This window comes from Ambystoma mexicanum, chromosome 1q, assembly GCF_040938575.1.
Source record: "Ambystoma mexicanum isolate Mex_15411 chromosome 1q, UKY_AmexF1_1, whole genome shotgun sequence".
Classification (NCBI taxonomy): Eukaryota; Metazoa; Chordata; class Amphibia; order Caudata; family Ambystomatidae; genus Ambystoma; species Ambystoma mexicanum.
The window spans coordinates 1,291,819,455-1,291,838,907 of NC_090922.1; the positions used below are offsets into that span (position 1 = coordinate 1,291,819,455).

The following is a 19,453-nucleotide window of genomic DNA, read 5'->3' on the forward strand; positions in this document are numbered from 1 at the left end:
TCCCAAGTCTAAAATGCTAGGGTGATACAAAAGTATCCCCACTGCACTGCATTGTAAGATGTGTGCAAGGGTAAAAAGTTACAAAAGGTAAAAGATAAAAGGGAACCCTAGTTGCCCAGTACATAGTCTGAAGGACTGGTACATAGGAAATGAAGCTAAAGGCTTTACTTCCCTTCAAAAAGTCAGAACAGATTAAAAAACAAAGCAAAAATAGTGGGTGCCCATAGGAACTATGGAGGGAAAGGTGCCGAAAGAGAGTTCTTTCCTAATAGGTGTATTGCAGTAGGCCACTTTAAAAAAAAATAAAAAAATAGCTGAGTTGGCAGTTGTCTCTGGTGTTCTGGACAGCGTTTTCTTGAGACCTACATTATTCCATCCTGTTTATTTGGGATTAGGGTAACGAAATAGCACAGAAACATGCAATTTTTAAGATTTTGGATAATTTGCTTCCAGCTGCCAAAGAAGCTAGGATTAGACTTATGCTACAGGTCATTTTGGCTGCTTTTAACACCCCTGATTTTTCCATTCTTTTATCCTGTTAGAGCTCCCAAGTGTAGTCAATTCTTTGATTTTTTTTTTTTCTCATGTTTGTTGTACGGGTCCACAGCCTTATCGTTTGGCTCTTGTGAGGCCCATGGAAGATTTCTAGCTGCACATTCCCACAGGTATCCTCTGCATTGCTAATTCTGACCAACATGTGTGTCCCCATCATTCCATCATGTTGACTCTAATGGATGTTCCTGACATTCATGCACTGATGATACTCTGTTCTGTCGCATGTTGGATGGCATCCAAGGCCAATTAACCGTCATGGCAAGATGTCTGAATTCGATATGTTGTTGGATACAGGAGAATTGTTTGCAACATATTCTATGGAAACCTAATCTTATTTTCTCTGATAAACCCAAAGCTACTAAGGCTTTTCCATCGCTAGCAATGCAGTGGATTCTGGCCTCTCCTTCAAACCCTAAAATTCAGAACCAAATCAAGGTCTTTCATTTTTGTCTTGCCTAATTTCAGCATATCCTCCCTCTCATATTGTGAGGATAGGTCCACAGTGGTGGGAGGTTACTGTAACTCTAGCTTAGATTATTGAAATGCCCTGGACTGCAGCATCCCAGAAACGTGTATGCACCATTTTCAGGTTGCTCAGAATGCAGCATTTCGATATAATTTTACATTAAGGAAATTGGACCATATCACAGCCCATCCAAAATATTTGCATTGGCTACCCCTTGCATCCTCATCTGTCTATTTTACCCGTTGTGCTCTAGTTGGGCCTTATTCAAGTAATAACCTAGTATGTTCCAGCCAATAGCCTCCCTCTGCTTTAGAAAGTTTCTCAAAACCTCTTCAATTAAAACCTTGTGCATTGTGTGTCCAGGTGTTTCGCCTGAAGGCAGACATTTTAAATCTTGTTTCCTTTCTATTCTTTATTTTAGAGACTTTGAAATGTGCATCTGCCTTTTAGTTTTCAATTAATCTAATACTGTATTTCAGAATAATATTTTAGATTTGTTTACTACTTTTGAAAGATGTTTTTGATAAATTAAGTACAAAACATTTTTTTTTTTAAACAAATCACATTTTTCTGCAGGTATGAACGCGAAGAAGCTTTCATGGCCCTCAATCTGGGAGTCACTTCCTGTCAAAGTTTGGAAATTTCTTTGGACCAGTTTGTTAGAGGAGAGATTCTAGAAGGGAGCAATGCGTATTACTGTGAGAAATGCAAAGATAAGGTATTATTCTTTTTATTTTTATTTTATTTAAAACTTTTCTAAGGCTGTCTAATTAGTTTCTTGTTACATTAATGGTGTTATGCAAGACAGCTATTTCCTGATATTTACACTTCCATTATTTGAATTGATTGTTTGAACTTGCCAGTTTTTTTATTGTGTGATTTAGAACTAATATACTCAATGAGAGTTTGTCTGTAGTGACAAACATGTCCTACAGTAAAGTTAGCGCTGTACCTTTGGCAGATAGCAGATAAGCACTCGTCCAGTGTGTGGTGGGGTTTGATGTGGTTCTGCAATTGTGTTGCGGAAAACATTTGAGACGTTTGCACTTCTCCAGCATGGATTCACATGTTCATGAATATTCCCTGTCGTCAGACTTGGGATCCTCGGTAAAAAAGAAAGCAGCCTTGCTTTAAGAAAAATCTCAAAACTGCATGTCTAGCAACAACCAATCAATGTAGGCTGGGTCATACTGCACCCATCCAATGACGATCATCTCCCTGAGCCCCTCCCCTGGAGGCCATCTTCAGATTTTCACCGTACGCTTTGGGATTCCTCTAAAGTTGCTCTATGCGCAAAACTTCTATTTTTGCATTTTTCGACATTCCGTTTTTCTGTCCGGCAGCGGGGGCTCCATTCGTCGGCGAAGATGCGACCGCTGCACCGTCAGATCTTTGTGTCAAGTTTCAAGGCCTAGCCGAGGCTACTTCACGCCTTGCCATGTCCGAAGAGGGCGAGAGGAGCTGTTTAAGCTCTGCGCCAGATGTAGCTTGCACAACGTGTATGTGGAAGACAAGCACTTGAGGTGCCTGTATTTTCTACATCCCGATCACAACCAGGATGACTGCAAAATCTGTTAGGGGCGGGGGGAGATTCTCCACCAAAGCGAAGAGGGACTGTTACCGCAGACTGGTGGCTTGGCTGAAGGGAGTTTGCAGACTTCTTCCAGATCCAGTCGTCCACTGGGAACATTCTCCCTCTATTAAGAGATTGAGATCCACTGAGAAGGCACCCTCACAGGAGACCCATAAAAAGGCTAAGCGCCAAGCTGATCATCCGACAGAGGTCACCGCTACTGCTGGTCCTGTTCCGGAGTTTGGCCACTTACCCTCACCTTCGCCAACAAGCTTGCCGGTGAGGGGAGTATCATCTTGAAAATCGTTGTCTTCATCGAAGCATAGCGTTTCTTTGAATCATAAGACAAGCAGAGAACCTCGCAGTGAAGTGGCAAGGTCTTCTTCAAAACACTCGTCAAAACACTCTTCATCGGCTATGTCAGTGGCGATCCACTGACAAGAGTTCCCGTCGACGAGACCTCCAGTTACTACTGCGGCAACGGTAAGACCCTCGTCGACGACAACCCGGTGGACGGTGAGGGTCCCTACAACACCCTGTTGATGGCCCCATCATTGACGGCCCTGTTGACAACTACACCTACAGATATAACAACATCTGCACCTTTGTCGGCCGCATCGGCAACAGCGAAATAGTCTACGAGAACAATCCTTCTTCCTCGACCAACGACAGCCACGCCAACCACAACTACACAGTCAATAAAGTCCCCAATCTTGTCTGTTCCTCGACAAAGGGAGCATGACAAGAGGGGGGCGGCAGTCAGTGTGATTTACAGTTCTGAAGAAGGATTGCAGGAAGGCTATGTATCAGACCAATAGGAGGACGACGCCAGGGTTCAAATCTTGAGGGGGCATTTTCATCCGATGAAATCATTGGAGGGCGCTGGCCCATCGAGAGACACGCCATCCGGTTCTAGGGATTTGTCCCTGGATATCTTAACTACCCTACACACTCTTGTGGTGGTAATAAAACAGTGCATGCCTCCACAGTTGGCTTCAGTGGAACGCACCCCGAGGACAGCCCGCCAAGACCAAGACACATACCTCACCCATCTATACCTAGACAGGCAACACCACCTATAGGGGAGGATCTGAACGTGAAGGACATGGCAGCGGAGGATACAGCGGATGATATGGATGGATTTTATGACTTCATAACAGCAGACAAAGTGGGTTCCTTCCACTCCATGTTAGCTACGGCTTCCACCTTGTATAATTTGGTACCCGTGGAGAAGAAAAAGGAGGGATTCTTGTGTGAGGGAAGAGCCTCATCCAGAAACGTGGTAATGTCAATTACACTCCCGGATGACGTGTGGGAGGAGGGCATAGCCTTAGGAAGGCCCTGAACTCGGCTCCACCTCGATGGGATAGGTTGGAGCAGTGGTATAGGCTCCCAGACTCAACACCCAAGTGCCTAAGATCCCAGCCGTCCCCAGACTCTGTGGTCTCAGCTGCAGCAAGCAAGAGGTTGACGTCTTTGGTTCTTCCGGACCAAGAAGGCTAAAAGCTTGATGCCAGAGGCAAGCACATTATATGTACCGCCCCCTACACATTTGAAGCTGCAAATGTCCTAGCAATACTGGCAAGCTACGATAGAGAGTATGTTATAAGCGGGGCCCAATCCTAGACTTTCTTCCCAACGACAAAAAGACAGAGGCCCTAGCTCTATTTCAAGAAGGGGAGGTAGCGTCTGATCATGCCATCAAAGAGCCCCTGGATTTGGCAGACTCATTCTTCCAGCAGATGAGTAATGGAGTGGCTCTGAGAAGACAAGGAAGGCTCACAGCCACAAACGTCAGGCAGGTCGTGCACTCGAAAGTAGTCTATATGCCCTTCGTCGGGGAGAACCTGTTCGGCAAGTCTGCGGACGATAAATTTCAGGCAATAAAGACAGACACAGACCCTCCAAAAACCCTGTGGACCCTCCAAAAATGCCGAACATTGTCCTTTCGTTCTTCCAGAGGAAAGTTCAGTCAGTCTAAAGAAGCCACCCAGCGTCCTCCTACTGCCACCCCTCCCGTCCTTCATCTCAAGAGTCTTATAGAGGTTGGTTGCAGGCTTTTGGAGGGGAGGGCAACACTGGGGTCATCCACAAGCAAAGGTGCCAACGCCCAAGCAAGCCTGACCAGGCGCAGAGCCCGGACCCCCACTTTCGCACCCGGGTTGGGGGGCCACTTAACACAATTCGTCAAGTAGTGGGAAAACATCACCACTGACGAATGGGTGCTAGACATAGTGTACCGTGGGCACACCCTGGAATTGGAACACAAGTGCCCGCCCATTGCGCCTGTCTCAGAGGGAGCTTCACTAGGAACAACTGCTGCAGGAAGTGCAAGCATTGTTAAAAAAAGGAATGATAGAACTCTGTCCCCCTCAATGCCGAGACGCCAGAGTATTCTCAAGATGTTTTCTAGCCCGAGAGAAGTCAGGAGGATGGTGCCCAATCCACGGCCTGCTGTGCCTCAACAAATACCTAAAGTTCAGGTTGGTCACATTACAACAGGTACTCGACCAGCTGGAAAAAGGGGACTTCATGGCGACACTAGAACTAGAGGATTCCTATTTTCACATTCCCTTGCATCCAAAGCACAGAAAGTATCTATGCTTTGTGGTCTTTGGGCATCATTATAACTTCAAAGGTGTTTCCCTTTGGGCTAGAATCAGCACAGAGATTGTTCACGAAGTGCCTAGCACCGGTTGTGACCCACTTGCGCCTCAAAGGCATTCATGTCTACCCATACCTAGACGACTGGCTCGTCCGATCCCCTGCTCAAGAGTGGTCAGTGCTTGCACCGAGGAAGTCATTCACTTCCTGACAGTTCTGGGATTTTCCATCAACTATCCAAAATCCTGTGTGGTTCTATCACAAGACGCACTGTTTGTGTGCTTGTGTCAACACAGTGGCATCCCTGGCATTCCCCTCGGAGGAGAGGGTAGCGTCCACTCTCGGCAAGGTCCATTGGCTGTGTGATAAACCTGATGGTGTCTCACTCGCTAGTCCCCGGGGATCTGTCATCCAGTTGGCCAGGATCCAGTTCCTGGGGGTCGATCAGTGTGGGAGGATCACCATGATGAGGGTTCTTTGGGGAGTGACGGTGGGACACTGGATGCAGTATCCCTTTCCCTGGAACACCTTTTCCCCATCCTACCAGGTAGGATACTTAGGAACTCAACCCACCCCCCTTTCCCGACACAAACACTTTCTCACAGACAGCTCGCTGTGAGAGAAAAAACAGGCTAACACCCGAACCGTATACCTTACCTGTCCCAACACAAGGGTCGAGCAGAGTCAAGCAATTACTGATGATTGCACATAACTGACTTCCCTCACACTTCCCCACACGGATAAAAGGCGCAGCACGAAAGCACACTCTAAGAAGGGCAAAGCAAACAAGGAAGCAGCAGTTCCAAGATGGCAGTTTAAAACAAGGAGAAAGTCGGCAAGACCGGAGAGGGTTGCAAGCAGGGAAGTGCCCTTAACCTTTTCAGAGAAAGACTGTTGCTTTCATGAGCCTTCAAAAATCAGAAACATAAGACCTGAAATTAAAGCTGAACAACCCTGCATTGTGTGCCGGAGGTACCCAGGGCTCTCCCACGTCGAAAGCCAAGGCGGGGAGTGGTACTGTCCTTGGCTCCTACAACAAACAAAGTCAGCACAGCCGATGAGTCGGAGCGACTGATACCAGACTGGGCTGTGTTAGAGCCAAGGTTGTAAGCAGCAACATTGTATAGAGAAATCTGAAGTGAACAGTGTGTGAAGCGTATGTAACGAGAGACGTGAATAATTAAACCGATGAGTGACTGAACTTTTGAAGCCAAGACAGATACAGTAAAGAGTGGTCCTTCGCCACATGGGTGCTCATTCAAAGCTCTCTGTTAGGTTTCCAACTGAATTGTGAAATCGAAGTGGTCCTGCAACCTGTCAAGCCCAAACCCTGTGCACATTCGAAATTCTTCGATAGTTCATTGCTCACTGAAATTTGGTCTGAGCCCGGCTGATGGAGACTAATAGTGTGAGAAGAAGGATCTGACCCCGGCTGAGGGGCATCCGGGGTGAACCGTGAGTCACCCGAGAAAGAATATTCTATGAACATTGGAAAAGGGGCTCTGAGCCCGGAAGAGGGAGATACAAAGTATTGATTGTTGTATTAAATGATTCTGAGCCTGGCTGAGGGGGATCCGGGGTACCTGAATTGAGTACTTTTCATTTGTTTTGGTACCTCAGGCCCTCTGAATCAAGAGATGGTGATAAGTAAAGCGACTTAAGCACAGAAGGCCCTGATGCTAGTGATTGAACTGTATCCCCGTGCCAAAGAAGCCAGACTCCTCCTGCATAACGGCCTCAAAGGATTGCAGGATCTTCCATTGATTACTAGTGGGCCAATGATGGAAAAGGTAAAATGTGGTACAAAAACTGGGTAATCACCTACAAATCAATCCTGTACCAGAATGACACTGAAGTTATGCTGCAGGCTCTGGATTTGAAAAATTCCAGAATCCCGTGGCAGCTACTAAACGGCAGGCAAACTGGCAGCCGTCCCTCCAGCTGAACCAGATTTCAGATGATTGTTGGGTTACGCATTTTTTAAATGCATTTTCCCAGAGTGACCACACGAGGGAAGATCCCAGAAGGACCATTGCAATCAATGGTCTATCCCCTTTGATAGGGAGGAAATCCTATATTTGATAATGAGGGCTAGTAATTCCTGTGCACCAGGGCCTGATGAATGACCAATGTTATGCTAAAAGCGGTCCCAGAGGCTTGGGCCGATTTTTGTCTTGTTCTGCCGGATTGTCTGGCCTGGCAAAGTACGGGCCACCTGGAAGCAAGTAGTGGTGGTCCTGATTTTTCATAATTTTAAAGCTTTTTTCAGAATAGACCTTCAGTCCCGATTTTTAAGAAGGGTTAGAGGGCGGTCCCGAAAATCTAGCACCCTATCGCCCTCCTGGAAGTGCTGGGATTTATTTTGCAGGAGTCATATTGAGGTATTTGAACGAATGGGTGAAAAAGACGGGGGTCCTTTGAGAATCGGCAAACAGGCTTTGTCAGGGACGTTGTCTGTAATTTAAACCTTCTTTTGATCAGCCTTCTTAACATGAAAACTATAAGGGGTGAAGGTAAATTATACATGGCATGCATTGACATTGAACATGCATTTGATAGTATCAGCCGGGAGCTTTTATGGGCCAAAATGATAGCCAAGGGGTATCCCCTGGGCTTTCTCTCAGTAATTAAGGACCTTTATTCAGGGACTGCCTTACAGACTAGACTTGACCAGGCGGGCCATTCGACAAGGAGGATCTTGACATTCAGGGGCTTCAAACAGGGATGCCTTTTGCCACCTATATTATTTAACATCTTTGTGTAAAACCTGAAAGATGTTTTGGATCCTCCTTTGTCATGTTCACCAAAGATCAATGGAACAACTGCCGGTTGGCTACTGTATGCCGACGATTTGGTCTTACTGGACCGTACGCCGATCCCTCTGGAGAGGAAGCTCGATATTCTGTATCAGTATGTAAACCAAAATATTTTTAAGATCAACGCTGCCATGTCCGAAATACTTATCTTTGACAGTTTATGGGGACGGAAAAAGAAAGTTCCCAGTTGGACTGTAAATGGAAACTGGATACGGCCATTTCCCTCTATAAAATATCTTGGGGCAGTGATTAGCGCGAGTGCTTGTGAGAAACCATGGAATGAGTGCTTGAGTAGCAAAGGGAAACAGCTAACCGCACAAGGAATTTTGATTAGATGGAAGTATGGAAAGTATTCGCTCCCCCCAATTATACATTTCTATAACCAGAAGGTCTTACCGACCCTCCTATATGCTGCGGAGGCTTGCTGTGGGTAACTTGGGAGAGATTAGAGGGTTGCTTTTGGAGAAGGATCATATGCCTCTCCAATGCTATCCTGATGGCAATAATAAGATACGAGCTAAGCCTCTTGTCTTTGCATGTGAGGGTGATCTAGAAAACCATGATGATATTCAGAAAACTTAATGTGTCCACCTCAATTCCAGATCCTTATGGTAAAAAAGGTAGGGATGTTTGACTTGCCGGTGAATACGTGGCTGGAATGGTGCAATGAAACGCCGTAAAAACCCTTCACTTTTGAAAGACTTTATGGGTTGTAGATTGGAGTGAAACAAACAGAGATTAAAATCCAAGGTGCACATGCTATCGAAGTCCTCTTCTGCGTTACCAAATGTGACCCCTCAATATATGAGAAGGTTCCCGAATGCAAAATACAGACTTATTTCTCTGATTCCGGCTGAACATATTGCACACTAAAGTCACGCACCTCAGATATGTAGGGCCTTTGGGGGACGATAGATGTAGCTTGTGCAAAACTGAAGCTGAAACCCTAATTCGCCTCATTTTGTTTGACCGGAACTGAGATTTCAGAGAACGTTGCTCTTCTATGAACGAAGGAGTACAACATTTGGGACTGATGCCGAACTATGGTGAGACATTCTATATGGCGGGATAAATGTGGGCCTTGCTCGTATTCTTGTAAAGTTTAAAGATTTGCTCTTCCTCAAGAAATTAAGGAGATGGGACTTCCACAATGATTTGGCTTTATCATCTTTCGATGAAGGGTTTGAGAAGACAAGATAACTGTTTGGACCAAATGAGAAAAAGGACTTTATCCGTGTGTCTTTTCTCCCCTTCTTTAACCTCAATTATATTTCTGTTTCTTTTGCCCAAATCCTTTCTTGTCAAGTGATTTTGTGGTGTTTGGATTTTCTGAATTCCTGTTGTTGATTCTGTGGACGCCGAATTCTGTGATTTTGTGATCTTTTTAATTGACTGTAAGTCATTAGCAAAAGTTTGAAATAAACTAAATGCTAAATAATTTTTTTTTTTAAATAAGTGATCCTGTATGCTACAATTGACAACACGGAGTGCAAGCAGTTCTACTCAAGGTAATGTCCTGCTTTGAGAGACGCTTTCTTGGTTGAGTGGGTGGTTGACCTTCCCTATTCATTCCCTCAGATTCCTGCCATTCCTTAGGTTCTCTGGAGGTTGATGAGGTTCCGGGCATGCCAGATACTAACTGCCCCAGATTAGACGAAGAGGACCTTGTATTCTGACGTTCTGGAATTGGATTTTTTCCCACCTCGCCGGCTTTTTCAGAGGCCCAACTTCTTGTCCCAATCGTGAGGGTGGGTTTTCCACCCAAGCCCAGAGTCCCTCAGCCTACATACGTGGCTCCTGAGAGGTTGAGATCTAAAGATTGGGACCTGAAGTATCAGTTGTTGGAGGTGCTGCTGTCCACACACAGACCATGTAGCAGGCCATCTTTCCATGTTATTTGTTTGCTTGTTAGGCGCTTATACAATAAGAATATACTGTTTCAAAGTGCCCACAGGACAGGTAGGGAGGGTACATTACAACATAATATTAAGAGGAGAGCGGGAATAGGGACAACCAAACTTTGCCTTGTGAGTATTCAGAACGTGCAAGTGCAGAATGGGAATGATTTGAAGCATGGTGTAAGGACATAGGTGCAAACCCTTTGTCATGCCCCTCTTCGGTGGTCATAGGACTTTTGTTATCCCTGTCCAGGCTGGGTTCACAGATGCACGATAAAGGGTTACCTGGCCTACTTATCATTGTTCAAGACATCACCTGAGCAAGGAGCCTTTTTCTCAATCCCAATTTAATTTATACCTGATAAACAACAAGGTTTTAGAGCTTATTCTACCAGACAAGTGGCTACCACCTCATCTCTGCAGAGAGGAGTCCCTGTCTTGGACATCTGCCATGAGGAAATGTGGACTTCACTGCACACATTTGTAAAGCATTACTGCCTGGATTCCCTTTCAGGACAGGTGGCCTGTTTTGAGGGTACAACGTCCTTTCATTGCCGTTAATTTAAACGGCAGGAATTAAAACGTGAACATAATTACGAAAATGTTAAACTAAATTTTTAGGGGGGGTGGGAAAGGGCAGATAAGGGGTTGGGGGGTAGGAATAGGTAAAGATAGGTGGGGGAGAGCGGCTTGGGGTGGATGAACATTTTAAATGGCAGGCTTTTAAATTACCGGCGATGAATGAACATAGAACTGTTTCGAAGATGGCCCTCCAGAATTTTCTGGTGTAGGTGGTTCCTTGGCTCTCTTCCCTCCTCCAGATCCATGTACGGATATGGGAGTATAACATAGATGAGGAATCCATTAGAAGAACAAATTACTTGTTTCTCATGGATGTTCCTCCCACAGATTCCATCGTTCATCGCTCTCCCAACCTGGCCCACTTGGCAGATAGTTAGTACACAATATGTTCAGCTGTCCATCAGCGTTATAGACTGCTAGGGGAAAAGGGTGGAACTAAGGTCATGGAGTGCTGCACACCCTGGTGGCGCAAAGGTTTGGTAAGAACTGCTGTGCTGCAAATAATATATCATAGATGAGGAATTAGTGGGAGGAACATCAATCTTCCTCCGCCTTTCAGGCCTCATGGCCTCTTGTATCTTTCTAGTGCCAGAGGCCAAGCTGCGCATGAGATGTCTTCAATGGCTCGTACAAAGTCAGTCGTCCCAGTACCTCATCACCCTTTTGGATTCCCTCAGGGTATCCAGGTCAGTAGTTGACAATCTTGGTTGGTGGGCCGACAGCAGCAATCTAATGGCGGGTGAACCCTTCTGGCCTCCATGACTTCAAACCTGAGTGGTCATGGATGTGTCTCTGAAGGTTTGGGGTGCTCACTGCGAGGACTTGCAGGTGGAACTACCTTTGGTCAGCAATGGAAGCCAGGTGGCACAACTGGCTGGAGTTGCAAGCCATCAGGTTAGCCCTTAGAGTGTTCACTCTGTCTCTGGAGGGGAGGCATGTCCTGATTCTCACAGACAATACTTTGACCATGAACTACCTGAACAAGTAAGGTGGCGTGCGCTCCCTTCCCCTCTGCAGAGAGGCGATGCAACTGTGGTTCTGGCTATTGGAGAACCGGATCTCGGTCTCGGCAATTCATCTGGCGGGGACAGAGAACAGGTTAGCAGATGCTCTGAGCAGGCAGAACACGGTCTCACATGAGTGGGAAGTGTGCCAGGAAGTCCTAGAGAAGGTCTTCTCTCGCTGGGGTACCCCATCAGTGGACCTGTTTGCCACGAAGTCCAACAGGAAGTGCAGACAGTTTTGCTTGAGGGAATTCCCAGCGAACGGCGTGCTAGGGGACGCGTTTCTGGTGGATTGGACCTTCCCTCTCCACAAAGCTTTCCCTCTGATTCCTGTCATTCCTTGGGTTCTCAGGAGGCTCAAGAGGTTTTGTGCAACCATGATCTTGTTTGCACTGGACTAGGCAAGGAGGGCGTGGTACTCGGACTTTGGGATCTGACCATCTGCCCACCTTTCCGGTTGCCACGGTGGCCGGATCTCCTAACCCAGTCGGAAGGTTGGGTGCTACATCCGAAAACCCGGAGTGCCTCAACCTACATGCGTGGCTCTTGAGAGGATGAAATATGACTGGGCTCTCTCCGAGGAGGTACTTGAGGTGTTGCTGGCTGCAAGCAGACATCTACAAGATCTTTGTACACATGCAGATGGAGAAGATGTGAGGCTTGGTGCAGGTAATGCGAGATTGACACCCTCTCTTGCCCCAACACTGCAGTGATGGAGTTTCTTCTGTCACGGGCCTCATCAGGCCTTCAGGTCACCACAGTCAAAGGATATTTGACGGCCTTGTCTGTGATGGCTCAATTCCTGAAAGGCCTTGTAGATAAGTTATCGCCAACTCCCTTTGTTGTCCAAGATTAATCTGGTTTTAACCTCCTTGATGGCGGCTCCCTTTGAGCCCATGCATACTTGTTCTTTGTGGCTGCTCTCTTTGAAGACAAATTTGTTGGTACCAATAAGGCGTGTTAGTGAATTGCAGGCCCTTTGCTGCAAACCGCCCGTTCTGCGGTTCTTTCGGGAAAAGGTCTCTTTTAAAGTAAGGCCGGGATTTCTACCAAAGGTGGTGTTTGAGTTTCATCTATCGCAGGTCATAGACCTGCCGGTTCTCTACCCACCTGCGCACCCTTCTAAGGAAGAGGGGCGTTCCCATCGACTAGATCCCAAAAGGGCCCTGAGTTGCTATGTAGCAAGAACGTCTGAATCTCGAAAAACTGACAAACTCTTCATGGTCCAATCTCTAGCCCGTAGGTCTGGCAGTAACAAAACAAACACTATCCCTGTCGATCATTTTGTGCATAGCGGAGTGTTACCAGTCAGCAGGCAGGGGGCTGCCTTCTGGCATCAGAGCACACTCGACTAGAGGGGTCTCTGCATCAACTGCCTTACAAAGGGGGTAATCCCAGTTAGGGATATTTGTTGTGCTGCAACATAGTCCTCACTTCATACTTTCACTAGACACTATGGTCTAGATGTTTCAGTGGGGCTGATGCGCGTTTTGGCAGGGCGGTGCTGCAAAATCTGTTAGTATAACTTTCTGCCTGCCTCCTTAATCTACTGCTTGGGGAGACTTATCAGATGAGGAATCTGCGGGAGAAAGGCAATACATTGAAGGAGGAATTACTTAATGTAATGTTCTTTCTATGGATTCGTCTCCCACAGATTACTCATCTCCCCACCCATCCATTCCAGCTCAGAAAGTTGGTGGTTGGTGCGCATCACTTCTTTGGTGGGTTTACACCTGGTGAGGGTCCTAAAATGACTGTTTTCTGTCTCATGATTTTCTCTCCCAAAAAAAATAAGCCAAATATTCTTTTCTGATGCTACAGTTTGTGGTGTCTTTGCACAAGGTTTTTTCTTCCCGGGTGAAGTTTGCTGCATTAACTTCTTAAGGGCTGGTTAGCCTGTTTGTTCTCTCTGTTTTTCTATGCAGCGGTTGAGTTCAGGAAAAAAAAGGGAGAAACTGAGGTGTGAGGCGTAGTGACGTGGTATATATACAATGCCTGATGTCACGTCCGGAGCCGACAATCGAGCACTGAGCAAAACGGATCGACAGCCATGCCGAGGACCACTAACTCTTCCTGTTTAAATTTTTCCAAAGAAGCAGAGCCTGATGAGGAAATCTATCAGATGAGGAATCTGTGAGAGAAGGATCCATAGAAGGAATATTACGGTAAGAAATTTCTCCTTCTCAGTCCATGAATGTACCAGTCTTCTACCCTCCACCACACCCTCTGAGGAGGAGCGGTTCCACTGGTTAGATCCCAAAAGAGCACGTCGCTACAACGTCGGAGTTCTGAAAATCTGAACAGCTGTTTGTGGCCCGTTCATTGTCTCGCAAAAGGACTAGCTGTAACTAAGCAGAGACTGTCTCGTTGAATTATTCTCAGAATGTATCAGTCTGCAGGCAGGGAGCTTCCTTCCGGCATCAGGGAACACTTGACCAGAGGGGTCTCGACTTCTACGGCCTTGCCGAGGGGAGTTCCCATTAGGGACATCTGTTGTGCGGCCACATGGTCCTCCTTGCACACGTTTGTCAGGCGCTATTGACTGGATGTTGCCTGTGTGGTTGATGCACGTTTTGGTAGGGCAGTTCTTCAAAACCTGCTACTGTAGCACTTTCTGCTTGCCTCTGTGGTCCTAACTGCTTGGGGAGTCTATCAGATAAGGAATCTGCGGGAGTAAAGCAATCCATTGAAGGATAATTACTTACCGTAATATTGTTTTTATGGATTCTTCTCCCACAGATTCCTCATCGCCCTGGTAATGGCGCTGAGGTGACCACTCCGAACGGGCTAGTTGCCTGCCTTTCAAAAGAACCCTTTGTTTTTCTCGAATTCTTGGGGTTTCACCCATTTGGGATGTTTTTTTACAGGCTGGCTAGCTTTGTCACCCATAGTTACCCTCTGCAGCATTCAATCACAGGGAAAAGGGGGGAACTCCGGTATGGGGCGTCATGATGTATTATATATACGACGCCCAACGTTGCGTTCAGTGCCTGCGATCGAGCACCGAGCAAGACGGATTAGCGGCCAAGTCGAGGTCTACTACGCTCCTGTCAACAAGTTTCCAACCAGCAGAGCTGGATGAGGATATCTGTAAGACGAGGAATTTGCAGTAGAAGAATCCATAGAAAGAACATTACAGGAACTAATTTCTCCTTCTACAGCATGGATTCTTACATGGATTCACATGCTCATGAATATTCCAAGTCGACAAGCTGGGAATACTCAGTGATATAAAGCAGTTTAGCTTTAAGCTAAAAACTGCATGCTGCTTAAATATAGCCTATTGCTGTCCTCTTGGGTAAGACAGCCAATGACATCTATCCTCCTTACTCCACCCTTGGTGACCATCATATTTTTATTGCACGTTTTCGTGTCGCAAGTCCTTCTCTCCTTGAATTTCTCATTGAATTTTTCCTATTTTTGTTACAATCCTTCTATCAATCACTGTGAGACTTGCGGCAATGGAGACCTGTTGCTGGTAGCAATCCCATGTACGTTGGATCTCACAATTGTGTATAGCCGTTGACTTGGGCCTAGTGCAAATGGGACGGCAGACGCATCAATGAAGAGCTCTTCTCCAGCATGGGGTCTGGCATGGATTCACATGCTCATGAATATTCCCCGTCGTCAGGCCGGGAATCCTCGGTATAGAAAAAATCAGTATCAGTTTCGTTTCTGATCTGTCTTTCTTGGTAGTAACCAATCACTGGTCTGTGGGTCATACTGCCCCCAGCCAATGACTGCCCTCTCCCTAAGCCCCGCCTCTGGCAGCCATCATCAGATTTTTACTGCACATTCAAGTGTTGGGAGTCCTCGTGCTGTAGCTCTCGAGCTTTTGCTGCGTTTTCGCGCTTTTTCAGGAGATTTTTCTCATTATCGGTTAAATAGAGCCTCAAGTTCCACCGTTTATACATCCGATCAACGGGGACCCGTTTCGGAGTTTTCTACGCCCCTCAAGGGTGAAGATTTCGTCGAGTTACGCTTTTGGAGTATTCCAGAAGTTCTGAGGCCTATCCCGGACATGGCCCAGGAAAAAGGAAGCTCGACGCCCGGGAAGCTGTTCAGGACCTGCCCTGGATGCCAGCTTCAGAATGTGTTCAAGGAGGACGAGCATTCGTTATGCCTCTACTGTCTCCATGAGGACAAGACTCACATGGAGAAGGACTGTGCGTTTTGTGGGAACATGTCGGAGCGGACCATGAAGCATCGCCATCTCCGTCTCGCCAACTGGCTGGAAGGGAAGAGCCCGTCAGGCGAGAAGAAGAAAAAGAAGTCCAAGCGGTCTTCTAAGTCCTGTGAGGGCGCCCCGGCGACGGAAGCCCAACAAAAGACCAAGCACCGCAAGTCCGCGGGCACCGGGAGCGCCGAACGGTTGGGCTCCTTGGCTGCCGGGCAGGGCGCATCCTCCCCGGCGCCATCAATCACGAGCCAACACTCTGGCTCGGGTAAGAGGAAGTCCGAGAACCCGGCGAAGCTTCTGGAGAGGCCCCGGTCGATCTCGAAGATTCCGGCAGAGGGGGAGGGAGGCTCGGACTCTCCCCCCAAGGTGAAGGCCCAAGGCGTACAGAAGGTGACGATGGCCTTAATTCACCCTGCTAAGACCTTGATTGAGGATGTCGCAGCGGCCCTGGCTCAGCCTGTAGAGGCTACGCCAGTGGAAGCGACGTCAGGATCTATAGTCCCCCTGCCACCGCGGAGGGAGTCGTCTTTCAGGCCCATTGAGAAGACCTCCACAAAGTCCTTGTTGGAAAAGGAAGGGGAGGGGCAGGTGGCCATCATGGATACAGACACGACCTCTGAAGAAGAGCTCATCGAAGTCGTGGAGGAGGCCCAGCCCATCGGGAGGGATCCCGACGAGAGCGACGGTGTCGCTGACGAGGTTCCTCAAGAGCCTTCGCGCCCGTCGTTTCCGGTGCCGCAGGACACTTCGGCGGCCATTTTGTCAGCGATTCAGTCCTTATGCTCGGAGATGAGGACAAGGTTGCCCCTCCCCCCCGACGGACGTTCCTGAGCCAGACCCGACAGGGGAACCGGAGCCGGTACCTTCGGAAAGTCCACCGCATAAGAAGAGGAGGACGCATCCTCCGCCACCTCTGCAACCTGCTCTGCCTTCCCCCCGGTCTACTACCCACGGGGATGATACAGGCACGGACACGGCTACGACAGGTACAGATGACGACGGAGGCGACAACGGGACGTGTCCCCCGTCGCCCCCTGCTCGGGCGTCCCCGCCTGACGAGATTGGATCCTTCCATTCCATGATTTCCAGGGCATCCGAGCTCTTCCAGCTCTGCCCAGAAGAGAAGAAGAAAGAAGGGTTCCTTTACCAACGGCGCAAGGCTAAAAGGAAGACGGTCCTCGCCGTACCACTTCTTGATGACATCTGGGATGAGGGGCTCGCCCTCCTCAAGAACCCTGCCACGGCGCCTGCAAAGAGGGACCGGTACGAGAAGAAGTACCGGGTCCCCGACGCTGCCCCCTTGTGCCTTCGGGCGCAACCTACCCCGGATACCGTTGTCTTGGTGGCGGCAAAGAAGAAAGCTGGGGGGGCATCGGCCTCGACATCAACTTCCCCGCCGGACGGCAAGGGCAGGAAGCTGGACACGATGGGACGACTGGTCATCTCATCCGCAGCGACGACTATCAAGGCGGCCAACGCCCTGGCTATCGTAGCCGCTACGACAGGGAGTTGTGGTTCAAAATCGCCCCTCTATTGGTCTTCCTTCCGGACGCCAAAAGGGCTGAGGTCGTTGAAATCTTACAGGAAGGTGAGATTGCTTCTGACCACGCCATCACGGTGGCAACGGACATTGCCGACACCGGTTTCCGTCAGTTGGGCAACAGCGTTTGCCTGAGACGACGAGGATGGCTCAAGGTGACGGATTTCTGCCAGGACGTACAAACCAAGGTTTTGGACATGCCCTTCGACAGGAACAACCTGTTTGGGAAGGCGGTTGATGAGTCCCTTCAGGCCATCAAGACAGACACGGAGACTGCCTGGGCACTGGGAGTGCTCCAACGACGACGGCCGTCCTTTCGGAGCTCCGGAGGCAGACAAGGTGCCTCCAAGCGATCCGGCAGTGGCTCCTCGACGTACCGCCAAGCGGCAAGATCTTCGTCTCAGGAGGCCTACAGGGGACGCGGCAAGTCAGGTGGTGCCCGTCGTCGTCAGGGAGGTCAAGGAGGCAAGGCGGCCTCCAAACTAGATTGAACCGCCCGTGGGGTCTGGCCCCTACTGAAGCACCCCGGTGGGAGGCCGGCTGGCGAGGTTCGTCAGCGTGTGGGAGTCCATCTCAACCGACCGTTGGGTGCTGGACGCCCTGGCCCAAGGGCACGCCCTTGAGTTCCAGAAGAAGTGCCCTCGCTTTCCACCCGTGGCCAGGAAGGAAAATCACGTCCCTCGACTACTGTTGGAAGTAAGGGTGATGCTCAAGAAAGGTGCCATCGAGCTCGACCCAAAGATGCTTCGGGGCTCCGGAGTTTACTCAAGGTACTTCCTCGTAAAGAAGAAGACGGGAGGATGGCGTCCCATCCTGGACCTGCGACGACTGAACAAGAACATCAAGGCACAGAAGTTCCGGATGGTCACCCTCCAGCACGTGCTGGGACAGCTGGAGGAGGGCGATTTCCTGTCGTCGTTGGACTTGGAGGATGCGTACTTCCACATCCCCATTCTAAAAAGACACCGAATGTTCCTCAGGTTCGTGGTCCAAGGGCGGCACTACCAGTTCAAGGCCCTCCCGTTCGGATTGAAGTCGGCACCCAGGGTGTTCACCAAGTGCCTTGCACCGGTGGCGGCGCGGCTGCGCCTGCAGGGGATCCACGTCTACCCCTACCTGGACGACTGGCTCATCCGAGCAAGGACAAGGGAGCTCACCGTGGAGCACACTGCGAAGAACGTCCAGCTGCTCACGGACCTGGGGTTCTCCATCAACTTTCCAAAATCCCACCTGGTCCCGTTGCAAGTCGCCCTGTTTCTGGGAGCCTCGCCGTCGGAGGAAAGGACCAGGACCATCCTGGGCAAGGTGCAGCGTCTGCTGGCCACGGACATGGCCAGGGTAAGATCTATCAAGTCCCTCCTCGGGGTGATGCCCTTTATCTGGTGCGCCTTTGCAGGCTTCTGTTAGGGTGAATTCTCTGCTTAGGCTGAATTTCCTAACCTAGTGAGTCCCCCAGCAGCTTTGCTGGATTGCTGGAGTTTATTTTTTTCTCCTGCCAAGAGTGAAACTCTTTTACCCTCACTCTTGGGCATGATTTGAGTGTGTTCCTTTGACTCTAGATGTGTTCAATGGGCTATGGGGTCTTTTACCCCATAGGGCTTCATTTGTTTTTGTGATGTGTGTTACACAGCACCCTCAGTGCAGTAACACAGGGGTGTCATAGTGACCCCCAGTATAGACTCCATACCCTGGGACTGACTACTGTCTCCCAGGGCATGTAAAGTCACCATTGACTTTACTAGTCTTGAATTCTGAACAGAACCAGTACAAACCATCATATTGTGGACGTACTGGCCGGGGCAATTCGATTGCCCCGGGGTCTGTTAGTCGAGGGGGCACGTCTCCGTCCCCCCTGATCGAGTTTTGGCTGGTGGCAGTGGATACTACTTTTTATATTCAACCGCGAATATTTCTCTATGGGATTTTCCCATTGTTCGAGGCTACTATCTTTATTTATTTAATTACGATAGCCTCGAACATACCGACAGTTTATTTATTTATTATTAATTCTCTGGTTGGTATTTTTTGCCAAAACTCGGTTCTAAAATGGCGTTTGTGTTCTCTTCTGTGACTCCAACCCAAGTTGAGCCCTTTGTTCCACTTTTTGGTGGGCTTCTCCACAGAAGCCCTCCAAAGTGGTGCCACTCTGTCAGGGGTACTTAGGAGGGGTGGAGGGGGATTTAGGCACCCTGGACTGAGTTGCCTAGGCAACTCAAGTCGCACTCCGTCCTGATT

General features: G+C 48.6%; 1 protein-coding gene across 2 annotated transcripts in view; it reads left to right on the forward strand.

Annotated features, from left to right (window-relative positions):
- Nucleotides 1-19,453, forward strand: part of USP24 (ubiquitin specific peptidase 24) — a 2,799,104-nt gene that overhangs the window by 1,679,354 nt on the left and 1,100,297 nt on the right. For both annotated transcript variants that reach the window (XM_069642114.1, XM_069642115.1), the window contains exon 46: nucleotides 1,598-1,739. In XM_069642114.1, the coding sequence (XP_069498215.1) occupies nucleotides 1,598-1,739 (142 nt within the window). The remainder of the gene's footprint in view (nucleotides 1-1,597; nucleotides 1,740-19,453) is intronic.